A 12,474-nucleotide genomic window follows, 5' to 3' on the forward strand; every position below is an offset into this window, starting at 1 on the left:
GGCGCCGACAGGACGGCGTTGTGACGCGACCTTACGTCCGCCGGAAGTGCGCGCAGGAGTTCCGGGGAGCAGGCGGGCGCCGCGCTTCTGGTGTCCTGAGCTTCGGGCTTTGAGTCCTGCTGCAGGGCACTGGGGTGGTCGCACAGGCGTCGGGATCATGGTGTTCTACTTTACCAGCAGCAGCGGTGAGTGGGCGCCGCGCCTTCGCGGGTCCCTGCGGGCAGCTGGCTGTGGAGGTCGCCGCTTGCTTGGACCTGGTCCTGTGGCGCCTGCTCGGCGGCGGCGCCTCTTCCCGCGCCCCTTAGGTTCCCCTGAGCGTCGGTCCCTCCGGCTGCCCTGCAGTCCCCGGGCGTCGCCAGGTCAGGGCCTGGAGGGCGCGGAGGGGGTGTGCCCTTGCCATCTTTGCGTCCAGAAATCGTTCTCCTCCCTCAGTCCGAGACCTCCCGTGCGCCCTGGAATTGGGCAGAGTCCGGAGGCACCCGCGCGTCCTCCGCACCCCGAGCCCCTTCGTGCTCCTGCGGCCGCTGTCCTGGCCGCAGTCCGGCAGTTACTCACATTGAGGAAGGAGACGTGGGTCAGTAACTATTAGAGGAGACGCACCTGACCTTCCAGGAAGGGCCTGGGACGCGACGCGGAGCAGTAGACCGACTTGGAATGTCGACACGGCCCCTCGCTGGGCAAGAGGTGACGTTCCCGTTCTTGAAAAGTGACACAGTACTTCTGATTTGTTTTGGGCATGTCAGGAAAGGGTGCTTGCTAAAATATTTTATCTTCATTTAGTTTCTCTGCACATATTGTTCCTTTTGTCTAGAGCGAACCCCCCGCCCCCCATTAACTCTTATTTCATTAAGATAACCTTTTCCAAGATGCCTTTCCTAACCTAGCTTCCACACCAGAATTGTTTAATTCTTCTGGGACCCCTTATCGTCCCAGGCATACCTTTAGCACCACGTTTGTTATACTGTATTAAATGTAATCCGTTTGAGCTAGAGTGTAAGCCCCTTGAGGACAGGGGCCTGACTTAGCGTAGGTCTGACTCATAATTGTTCTCAATAAATGTTTGTTGAGTAAACTAATGACATTTTGTGACTTACTTATAGCACTCTATTGCTACCCCCCATGCTTGCTTCTAAAAGGTGAGCGTTTTATTTTCTGGGTTAATCCCAATTTTATTACCTGCCTTGAGTAAAATAAAGATAACCTATAAAAGTCATATACTCTTGTTTAAATAATACCACTCTTGTTTAAATTAAGCCACTTGCAAATTTCTTTTCATGAGTGAAAATGAGGAAATGCATTCTTAATGCACTTCAAGAATGAGCCACTGCTAAACACAGTATATATGTTTATAACTTGCAAAATACTTATTTCAAGATGGGTATTTTCTGAATTCTACACGAATTACTTTGTATCAGGCTCTTCCTACCCTTACATTCAATGTGATTTCCTTACATTAGGAAGTTTCAGGAGATATTGAAACTACTTGTTACACCTGACAACTTTCTTGTATTGTTCACATTCTTGGTTTCCCATATAGTGTGCATTTTTACATGTGTTCCGACTGAAGACTTGTATCTCTCTCTTCTGTTGAAGGTTTCTCACCATAGTGTGTTCCTTTATATCTGTGAATTGAATAGACATGATTAGAGGCTTCCCACATGCTTCATGTTAACATAAGTTCTCTCCCCTTGGCATTCTCAGGAGTGCTGGAAAAGTCTTGTGATAGTGAAGCATCCCACGTTCTTGGTTCAGGCTTCCTCTCCAGTGTGAATTCTTTTGAGCATGTGAAAGGACTGGATTGGTGAAGACTTTCTCACATTACTTACATTCTCCATACATTCTCCAGTATGAGTTCATGCATTTTTTTTTTTTTTTTTTTTTAGTTGTTGATGGACCTTTATTTTATTCATTTATTTATATGTGATGCTGAGAATTCATCCCAGTTCCTCACACATGCTAGGCAAGCACTCTTACTACTGAGCCACAACCCCAGCCATCATGAATGTCTTTGATAGTAAGTGGAACAACCGAAAGCTTTCCCATGTTGCTTACATAAAAAGGCTTCTCTCCCACCTGGATTAAAAAGTGAGATTTAAATTAGCACTACTTTTTTCGTGTGGGTTTTGATAGGGTGGTACTTTGTTTTAAGAGATGAGAAAAACTGAAGCCTAGGGAAGTTATAGCTTCCAGACCTCTGCTCTTCTCATTCCATCATATTGTTACATTGTTACTTTTCTCACAGTTCAGACTTCTATGGTATGCTTACCATAAGCTATTTCTCTGCCTCCCTAGATTTGGTCTTTTGAACCTTATTATTATTTTAAACCCTTTAAATAAAAAAAGCTGTTGTGAAAAATCATATACCCCTTGCTAGTATTATAGGTTGCTAGGCATTTTCATCCTTCTGCTTGACGTTTCATAAGTTTATACTCTTAGTTTCTTCACTCATGAGACTCCACAACACAGTAGACATTCATTCTAGACCCACAGTGCAGTAAACAATACAGTCAGTGAATAAAGGTTGGTAAATATGTTTCATACTAGCTACTTTATTTTCTTAAAAATATTCTTAATTCTTTAAGTGCGAATCGTGCATTCACAAGTTCCCTTAGTACAACAGCATACTTTGGCATATTTGTGGATCTTGTTTTGTCAGCAACTTCCATTTTAAGGTCAGAATTGCTTCCTGTTGGAAAAATATTTGGCCTAATTTTAATAAAATTGTAACTGTGTAGCAGACCTTTAAAAATTGCGAAGTTAATGTGAAAGTAACTTTTCCAGGAAAATTGTAGTAAAACTTTACATATTGGCAATATAGAAAAATACTTGAACATACAGAATAGTCAGAAATGAATTGGTATGATAAGGCAAATATTTCAACCAACTAAAGGTTAATTGCATAAAAATGGGAGGTCTGTAGAAAGATTTTTAAAATTTTTTCTAACATTTGTGTCTTTGGTTAAGTCTATGTGATTTTTATTCTTTATATGTTCTTTTATAATGGAATGATGGAACATTTTTCTTACTGTATTTCCATGGTCCTGCCAAGTGTAGGTAGTCTGTGGGCCCGTTAATCAGATAGTCTTGAATTTTGAATTGAAGAATTATTTTGTAGAATGCTGTGTAGTATGAATTTGTTGCAATCAAATTCCTAATCACCTCATTTAATAGATGAACCATGAAGACATTCCTCTGTCATTCTGTTGTTTCTTACTTAGCTTGGCCTAAGTTGCAACTTTTATTTATTTTGTCTGTAATTGTTCCAATTACAAAAGCCATCTGTATACTTAATAAGCCAGCTACCCAAGGTAACTATTGTTAACTGATGTATATTCATTTATATAAGCAAAATGTGTATAAAAATATATTTGTAAACATGTATTTGTGGATATCATGATGTATTCCTTTATTTTTTTGTAAATTAAATCTTATATCTAGAGTCACAGAAGTATTATTCTGCCACTTCATTTGTTCTTTACTGGGCATTTTAATGTGCATTCTGTTGTCTATTTAAGCAGTCTCTGCTAATGGTCTTAGGTTGTAACGTGAACATCATTGCCTGGTGGAGTATTTCAGTAGAATGTACTCCTAGCACTGACATTGTGGAATTAAGAGTGTACACATCAAATTACGCCATGCTGTGTAGAGAGAACCCACAACAGTTTAGTTTTATTAGTCTTCAGGCATTTGTTACAAGATATGCTATTACACTATATAATGCTTCATCAGACAGGTCGGTATTCCTGACAACTAGTCAATGCAAACTGTCTTCTTTTAAGTTGTCTTTCAGCTACTATGGACTATAGTCTTTACAAATGCTAACCAGTGGAACTCGGAGTTTTCCCTCCCCAAGAAAGGCAACTAGAATTGATAATTTAAGAAGCTTCTCATTACCCAAAGTACAAACAATCCCTTATGTTTGTGTTCTGTTCTCTGAATTATCCAGCCCAAACCTGCAGCTCTCTCAAGCTTTGTAGACTAAATACTACTTTATAGGTTTAGATCCAATGGGGTCAAACAAGTTTAGAAACCCAGCATCCAGTTACAATTTCAACAGGAAACTTCATATGAAATCACATTACTTCAGTAAGGAAAATGTCATTCCTAAACTTACCCAGAATATTCTGTTTGATTTAGGATAATGGTTTTGACCCTGTCTTCATATTAGGATCCACTTGGAAGTCTTTAAAAAAAAATTGCCCACCATCCTGTCCTGGTGCTGGGATTTGGTTTGGCTGAGGCATAGTTGGGGCATATTTGGGTGATTCTAACATACAGTTAAATGGAGTGACTGGTTTTAAAGAAGCCATGGTTCTCCTGCATAGGGAACCCATTAGAATTTGCAGCACACTTGAAATATAACCAATATTTGCTAAGTAATATTATGCTAAATAAAAGTTGACCAGGTATAGGAAGCTGTCTTAAAAGGATTGTGGTGTAGTTTGTTTTTATTTTTTTAACTCTTGAGGAAGGCAAAGAAAGATGGGGGACTGAACAGGACATTACCATTGAACTATGTCCCTTAGAAGGTAGGAAAGTAACCATTTAATAATACTTGATAACCTTTTTCTTTTGGGGTTCAGATAGTAAATATTTTAGGTTCTGTGAGCCATTTGCAGTTTCTAGAGCTTAATCTTTGTTTTCCTTTTTATCAGCCCTTTAAAAATGTCTTTCTTAGCTGGAGGGCTATGCAAAAATGGGTGGTGGGCTAGATTTGACTCATGGGCCGTGGTTTGCCAACCCCTAATTTAGGCATTTGTCACTTCTTTTTCCCGTGAAACAGGTTTTTAATTATAAAATTATCTAATTTTTTTATAATTTTTGTTTTGTTGTAGTTAATTCATCTGCTTACACTATTTACATGGGAAAGGATAAATATGAAAGTAAGTTTTCAAAAGCATTTGATTTTGAAATTTCCAGCAGGTAAGTGTTGTCCCTCCCCCATTTATTGGATAAGTTTCCTTTTTAAATTTTAATTTAAAACATTTTTAATTGACAGATAATGTGCATATTTATGGGGCACAGTGTTATGTTTTAATATACGTATACATTGTATAATGTTCAAATAGGGATACATAGCATATCCATCACCTCACATCCAGCACTTCAAACATTTGTCATTTCTTGGCAGTAAATGAGAACATTCAAAATTCCCTTTTCTAGTTATTTTGAAGTAGGCATTGCTTCAGTAGGTGAACTATATTCAACCTACTGTGCAGTAGATCACCAGGACTTATTTTTCCTGTCACATTGTACCTGTTGACTGACCTCTCCTGTCTTACCCAGTCTCTGGTGACCTCTGCTTCTATGAGATCAACTTTCTTTAGGTTGCACAGGGTATGAGTTTTCAACTACTTTGATAAGTAAACTTTTGAGAACTAATCACACCCATTATAAGGAACTCCTCCTAGAATTTAATTATATAACAATATTTAAATTCATTAGACCGTGGTGCTGATTAGAAACTTACAGTCTTGTGTCATTTGGCTTAAAGTAATCTGAATCAGGTTAACGTGTACTAAGAGCAAATGAAAAACTTGTGATTTGGACTTTGAAGGGAGCATTTTTCTGTCTTCTTTTTTTAAACAGCTTTAAGATTCATGGAAACTTATCTGTTGGTTGAAGATGTTCTTTCTCAGTCATGAAATGTTAAGTTCTTTCAAACTTTGTTGACCACTTTCCTCAGTATGAAGTACATTTTAAGTTGAGGTGCACATTCCTTTAACTAGGAATTACTTGTACTCTTTACTATTTGCTGTGCCCCTGTTTTCTTTCCTTTTCTTTGTTGGCGATGGGGATGGACCCCAACTCCTTGCATGTGCTTAGCAGGTGTTCTGCCACTGATCTGCAGACCAAGCCCAGCCCTCTATTTTTTATTTGTTTTATTTCATTTTTAAAAAGCTGGTCTCAACCTAGTAAATTCATTTTTTGGCCCACTAATGAATCTAAACCTAAGTTTGAAAGAAAAACCTTGCTTTAGGAGATAGCGTTTTTGTCTTCACAAGAGAGGGGAGAGACCAAGGAGAAGCTGAGCTTTGGTTTTGGTGTTTTTCTTTGTTTGTTTTTTGGTTGTGCTGGGTGTGGAACCCAGAGCCTCATGCATGCTGAGCACACAAGTACCTGCTGCCCTGAGCTAAGCCCCAAGCACTAAGTTGAGCTTTTCTTTTTTTTTTTTGAGTACCGAGCATTGAACCCAGGGGCTCTTAACCACTGAGCCACATCCCCAGGCCTTTTTTATTTTTTATTTAGAGACAAGAACTCACTGAGTTGCATAGGGCCTTGCTAAATTGCTGAGTCTGGCTTTGAACTTGCTATTCTCCTGCCTCAGCCATCCGACCTTTTGGGATTACAGGTGTGCGCCACTGCACTCAGCTGAGTTAAACTTTCTTGATGATCAGAGGAGCAGTGAGTTTATAGCGCTGGTCCTCAGTGTGTGGAACATCAAGGTGAGGGAGATGATACCACAGCAAAGAACCTAGAGGAAAGAGCAGAGGTGTGCTTTAAGCTTGAAAAGACAGCTTCTTTCCTCCTGGGGTGCTATGATGATTTTGGAAAAGACAGCTTTGAAGTCAGGCCACTCTGGGCTAAAATCTCAGCCCTTTAACAAACTAGCTGTCATTACTCAACCTCCTTGAACTTCAGATTTCTTAGATGTAAAAAGAGGCTTATGGTCTGGTAGCCAGCTTGCAGAGTTGCAAAGGCTGGCCACTATGTGAAGACTGTGTGAGGTCCTGAGTCATGGCCATACTAGGCACTCAGGGAATTGGCAGTTGGTATCACTGGATCTTCTGCAGTTCTCCAGGTCCTTCTTAGGCCTGCTACAGAAACTGCCTTCCTAGGCTGGATGACTGCTTCAGGAGTCAAGAGCTGGCTTTCACAGTTACCTGCCTTTAATCTTCACGTGCTAATTGCTTATTTTATTTTCCTTTCCCCTTTTTAAGCTATACTAATGTCTGTTCTAGGTGTAGTTTGAAATTGACAAGTTTGAACTTGATGCTTCATGTGCCTTAAGACAGGAACATGACTGGGCGTAGTGATGCACGCCAGCAATTCCAGTGACTCAGGAGGCTGGGTCAGGAGGATCTCAAGTTCAGTCAGCCTCAGCAATAGCGAGGTGCTAAGCAACTCAGTGAGACCCTGTCTCTAAATAAAATACAAAATAGAGCTGGGGAGGGGGCTCAGTGGTTGAGTGCCCCTGAGTTCAATTCCTGGTATCCCCCCCCCCAAAAAAAATAAATAAATAAAGAGAGGCACATGTCCATTCTTCACGATGAGGCATTTGACAGTAATAAAATAAACAAGACCCACCAGGTTTACCTTAAGTCAGAATTGGTGCAAGCAAAACTGTCACATCTTAAAGAAGAGAAAACCAAAACCAAAATAAAATAACACATTTTGGAACAGTTTTTCCTTCTAATGGATTTAAGACATTGACTTTGAACATGATGTAATGGTGAAACATTGTAACAACGTAAGGGTGGCAACCCTTACATTGGTGTAGGTAACTTTGACTTGGTCTCCTTGCTTCCTCCTGATGTAGCACAGGATGGATGCTACCTCCCTGTGTTACATTAACACCATAACAAGAGTTAACACAGGAAAGCATCACGGTTGACTATAATAGGTAAGAATCCAGATTTATTGACCAAATCTGCTCTTCTTTCTACCACATCAGAGGTAGAAACCTGAGACTTGGGTTACTGAGAACAGCCAAGCAGCTACATAGGTTGTGCAGTTTTTGCACTGTTCAACTGTGGAGGGCATGGCTTTACACATTTCTTACAGAGAAGGCCTGCCCTACTTCTGGTTTACACAGGTGGACTGACCTCACGCAGCTCTACTAGGGACATCCCCACCCAGTCTCTTTCCCTTCTGTGTTGGTTTACTATTCACTGGGGGCTTCTCTCTGAGGGGCCACATGCCACCATGTGTGAGATGTCTGAAGATTTGGTCTGAACTTTCACAGTATTCAGGTGATCTCACACACAAAAAAGTGTGTGTTGGGACTGGGGTTTGGTTCAGTGGTAGAGTGCTTGCCTAGCATGTGTAAGGCACTGGATTTGATCGTCAGCATCACGTTAAAAAATAAATAAATAAATAAAATAAAGGTTTTTTCAAAGTACGTATCAATTTGCAGTTAACCTAAAACTCCTCTAAAAAATAAAATTGATTTTTAAAAGTGAGGACAAAGTAAGTAAATACATAAAGATAAAAAAATAAGAGGGCTGTGGGTGTAGCTTAGGGTAGAGTTCCCCAGGTACCATCACCAGTACCTTTAAAAAATAAAGAGCAAGAATAGATAGAATTGAAAGCATAATATAACTGCTCAGTAAATATTCATAATAACTACCCTCAAAGAAGTGTGGGCAAAACAAAGTCATACTAGTAGCATGTGCTGTAGAAGTAGAGAGATCAGAGGTGTTAAGTGTAGTTGGGGGCCCTGGGAGCTGAGAAAGCTTTGCAGAGGAGGGGTTGGGGGGTTAGATTGTGGAATCCTTTAAGTGTCTGCAGTAGAAGAAATACAGCTATATGTAGAATTTATGTCAACAGATGTAAATCTGGATGATATCTAGAGCCCTTTAGAATGGCATTTTGCCATCATTACATACATACATATATAGAACGTGTTCTCCCGAGGAATCTTTTGAGTCATTTGGAGGTGTCAGCCTTTCCCAGTTGCCTTGTGAGAGAGGGTGCAGCATTTTCAAAGCCTCCTGTTGTCAGCTCTCCCAGTACATCACACTTACTTCTAATATTCCTGAGGATTTTAGACCAAAGAACTGAAGTGAGTGTAGGAACTTTAAATGGAAAGACATACTTCCATGAACAGCTCCCGGGTTGTTCCTTTCACAGCCAGCAGGTGTCATGAGGGAGCCACACGTTGCGTACTGGGTTCCTGTCTTTGCCTTTTCTTTTTCTATTGCCTGTTTGTTCAACTTTCTACTTAAGTTGTTAGAAAGCCCAGACTCAGGTTGTCTGCCCACGGTGTCAGCAGTCTCTACCTAGAGTGCCTTCATTCAAGATTTGCACCCTACTCAAGTTATGTGGCCTCTACCTTCTTGAATATCTTTTAAATCATCACATATGAATCATTTTTGTTTATAATTTTTAAATTATTTAACATTTAAATACTTTTGTCTGAAACACAGTTATTCCTATCAATATGACTGTTAGAAGTATCTGCTGACAACCTTTCTGTAGTGGTTGTTTCCTAAGAAGTTCTTTGAATCTTATTATCTACCACATATTTAATTTTAAAAGTCAAAATAGTAGTAGAAGGTTAATGATAAAAAATATCAGCTTCCCATTCCTGTATTTGTATCATGTGTTTCAGTTTCTTTTTATTTTCATGTTCTCTTCATTTATATATATTCTTATGCATTGCAGAAAAAAATTGAACTAAACTAATAAATAAATATTTATTCTTCTAATCATAAAGCAAAAAGCAAAATGTCAGCTCCCCACCCTGTAAGTCCAAAAGCCATGTTCCAACCCTCACCTAAAACAAATACTTTTCACCTTTCCACCTTTTTCCTTTTATTTCCACATGTTGCATACTTCAGATGATTATTTTATTTTTACACTTTCTATGTTTTATTACTGGTTTTCTATATTTATATGATTAAGTTATTTTTTCTTAATTAAAATGCAATCAGTTCTTTGAAGTTTTAGGAAAGCTATAGGTATTATTATAGTGAATTAGTTTTCCAGAGTACCGTCTAAATTCTCAACTGCTCTGATTTCCTAGTGTTAGTTTCATTATCTTCTAATAGAAATATCTTTGAACTTTGGATTAGAAGTATTAAAAATTATGCAGTTTATATTGTCCAATCGTAAAAACTTTTTTATTTTTTGCATTTTCAAGCTTTAAAGCCTTTCTGAATTACTCTTTTCTCCATTAAGGGAGAAAAAAAGTTGTGGGGGTGATTGGCATTTCTCCCCTTTCTAGTTTATCAATCCTGGCATATCTTCATTTGTCAGATTTTTCTCAGCTTTTCTGTGTTCTCTTGTATCTTATTGTAGATGAAGATCTGATAAAGTATGGCTGGCCCGAAGATATTTGGTAAGTAACAGTTTTATTCTGCTTTATGGATCATCATTTAGTTTGTTAGGTGTGGCCTGCCATCCGACTCCTGTCACTAGAATTTGTGCTTTGTATTTTTGTTCATGGGTGTTCAATGGCAAGGAGCTGATCGCTGGTTCCCTTTGTTTATATGACCATGTGAACTGGCTGTAATGTCCTGGGGTTTGATCTCAGGCCTGAGAGCAAAGGCCTACAGAATGTAGGCTTCCTTTTACTGCCTGTTGGCCACCCCATAGCAAGTTACTGAGGACACCACACACGTTCAGACCCCTCAAGTAGAGGGATGAAGCAGTGAAGGAAAGAGGCATCCATGTGGGTGGACTGCAAGCTGCGTCTTACCTGGTCCAGCTTTGGAGGAAACAGATGGGTCTCCCTTTGTTCTCTAAACTCCCTGATGAGTTTAGCCCTGTTTTGATTTACCCCTTCCCCTTCTTTCTAAAATAATTTGTGGAAACTGTCTAAATAATATGTACTTTTTTAGCTTCTCTCCAAGATCATTCATTTTGCTGCTCTCCAAGAAAAAAGCACAATAAAAATGAACAAAAGTACCCCTTCATTTTAGCTGAATTTTCTCTTTCTTTGTTAGAATCCCATGAGTACTTTTTCTGAGTAGTACACAAATGGAGTACACAGGCTCCTGGTGCTCTCTCCTTCTGTCTCCTAACATTCTTCTACTCAGTTGCTTTTCTTTTCCATCTTCAACTTCCACCACTCACTTTGACCCTCATAATCTCTCTTAGAACCTGCTTGTGCCTGTTCAGAGAGGTATCCCCAGTGTATAATACCTGCTACCAAATATTGACCTTAAAGATAAGTTCTCAGATCCTCTTTACTTTGATATGATAATAATAATAGACATTTTTCAAGCATAATGATATGCTAAATACTGTGAAGTGTTTACTTCTGTTAATACATTCATTTCTCAGCAGTACTGGAAATAAATATTGCTATTATACCCATTTTTCAGATGAGGAAATCAAAGTTAAGATGAACTGAACTGGTCTGTCCTGGTCGTGACTAGCTCCAGCTCAGTTCAAAATCATTGCTGCTTTCGTCCCTCAGGGTGCCACTCTCTTGGCTTCTGGTTGGTTCTTTCTTCCCCCAGACCATTGCTATAGCTCTTTCCAGATCTTTTTTCTGTAAATGTAGCTAGACTCTTCATTTAATTCCCTAGAGTGATAGTGTTTAGGTAGTAGCTGTGTTTTAGAAGAGTTGATTTTTTTTTTTTTGGTACTGGAGGTTAAACTCAGGGGCATTTAAGTACTGAGCCACATCCCCCAGCCCTTTTTTATTTTGAGACAGGGTCCTGCTAAGTTACTTAAGGCCTCACTAAATTGCTGAGACCATAATCCTTCTCCCTCAGCCTCCCAAGCCTCTGGGATTACAGCACCACCATGCCTGGCTGAAATTTTAATAAGGTATGTAGCTTTGAGTATATAACAGCAGAAATATTGCATAGTCTAACTCGGGCTGCTCCCAGGTGTGACTATGCTCAGACCCCCAGCCTGTGTGTAGGGGCTCCCTAAGGGGTCTTCTCTCTGATTTCATGAAGAGGCTAGTTCATGTCCCCGGTGGATATGTTCTTCTTTATGTCTACTTTCTATAAAATTCACACCAAGAATCCAAGAGGTGCATGAAATATGAGAAATTTTAAAAACTTAAAAGAAAAATCCATCCCAGCACAATGCCCTGTCATCTGAACTCAGATATGTCAGCAGGTTAGACTCTGCTTAGTGCCCCTTACCTCAAGTGGGTGGTTCACACTGCTGAGAACTTTTAGGTTGAAGGTTGCCTGCCTTCCACGGACCCTAGACTGTGAGCTCCACGAGGACAGTGATCTACCTGCTTCGCTAACTGCTGTGTTCCCAGTACAGAGCATAGGTCCTGACACACAGTAGATGTTTGATAAATATTTGTTGACTTCCTAATTGACTAGGCCTCTACCATTCTAGAAGTGATTTCCCCCCAGATATTTCTGCGCTACAACCAGTTTCTTGTTATCTCTACTCTGAGCACCTGTCACTCCCAGCTGGAATAGTTCCTGTTGTCCTTAAAGCTCAAAGATCTCCAGACTTTCTCAAGGTAGATAAGAATGACTGTGCCTGTTAAGTAGCTTACCTGCTGTACATTTTTAGCATATCAATCTGAGACAAAAATACCAGTATAGAAAAGGTTATACATTCGTATACAACAGAAAAGTCATTTCACAACATTTTTATCATTTTTTTAAAATGAAGAGAAAATTCTAGTTTACAGCTGACATCCAATAAATTATGACTTAAGTGTTTAATTTCATTAAGATGTGCAGGTGTCAAATTGGTATCTATAGATACCTAGAGTCCCATTTTGACCCTCTTTAATAGTCTAGAGATTAGTGGCTATGGTTAGAC

The 12,474-nt window shown here is 39.5% G+C and overlaps 1 protein-coding gene across 2 annotated transcripts in view; it reads left to right on the forward strand.

Moving 5' to 3' along the window:
- Window positions 1–32: 32 nt before the first annotated feature.
- The window catches only part of CCDC25 (coiled-coil domain containing 25), a 38,294-nt gene continuing 25,852 nt past the window's right edge, over window positions 33–12,474 (forward strand). The window contains exons 1-3 of one of the 2 annotated variants that reach the window (XM_079139988.1): window positions 33–185; window positions 4,836–4,883; window positions 10,024–10,063. In XM_079139988.1, the coding sequence (XP_078996114.1) occupies window positions 158–185; window positions 4,836–4,883; window positions 10,024–10,063 (116 nt within the window). In that variant the 5' untranslated portion in view covers window positions 33–157. The remainder of the gene's footprint in view (window positions 186–4,835; window positions 4,884–10,023; window positions 10,064–12,474) is intronic. The other variant, XM_079139987.1, reaches the window with a different exon arrangement.

Source organism: Sciurus vulgaris (genome assembly GCF_902686455.1).
Source record: "Sciurus vulgaris genome assembly, chromosome: 5".
Taxonomy (NCBI): domain Eukaryota; kingdom Metazoa; phylum Chordata; class Mammalia; order Rodentia; family Sciuridae; genus Sciurus; species Sciurus vulgaris.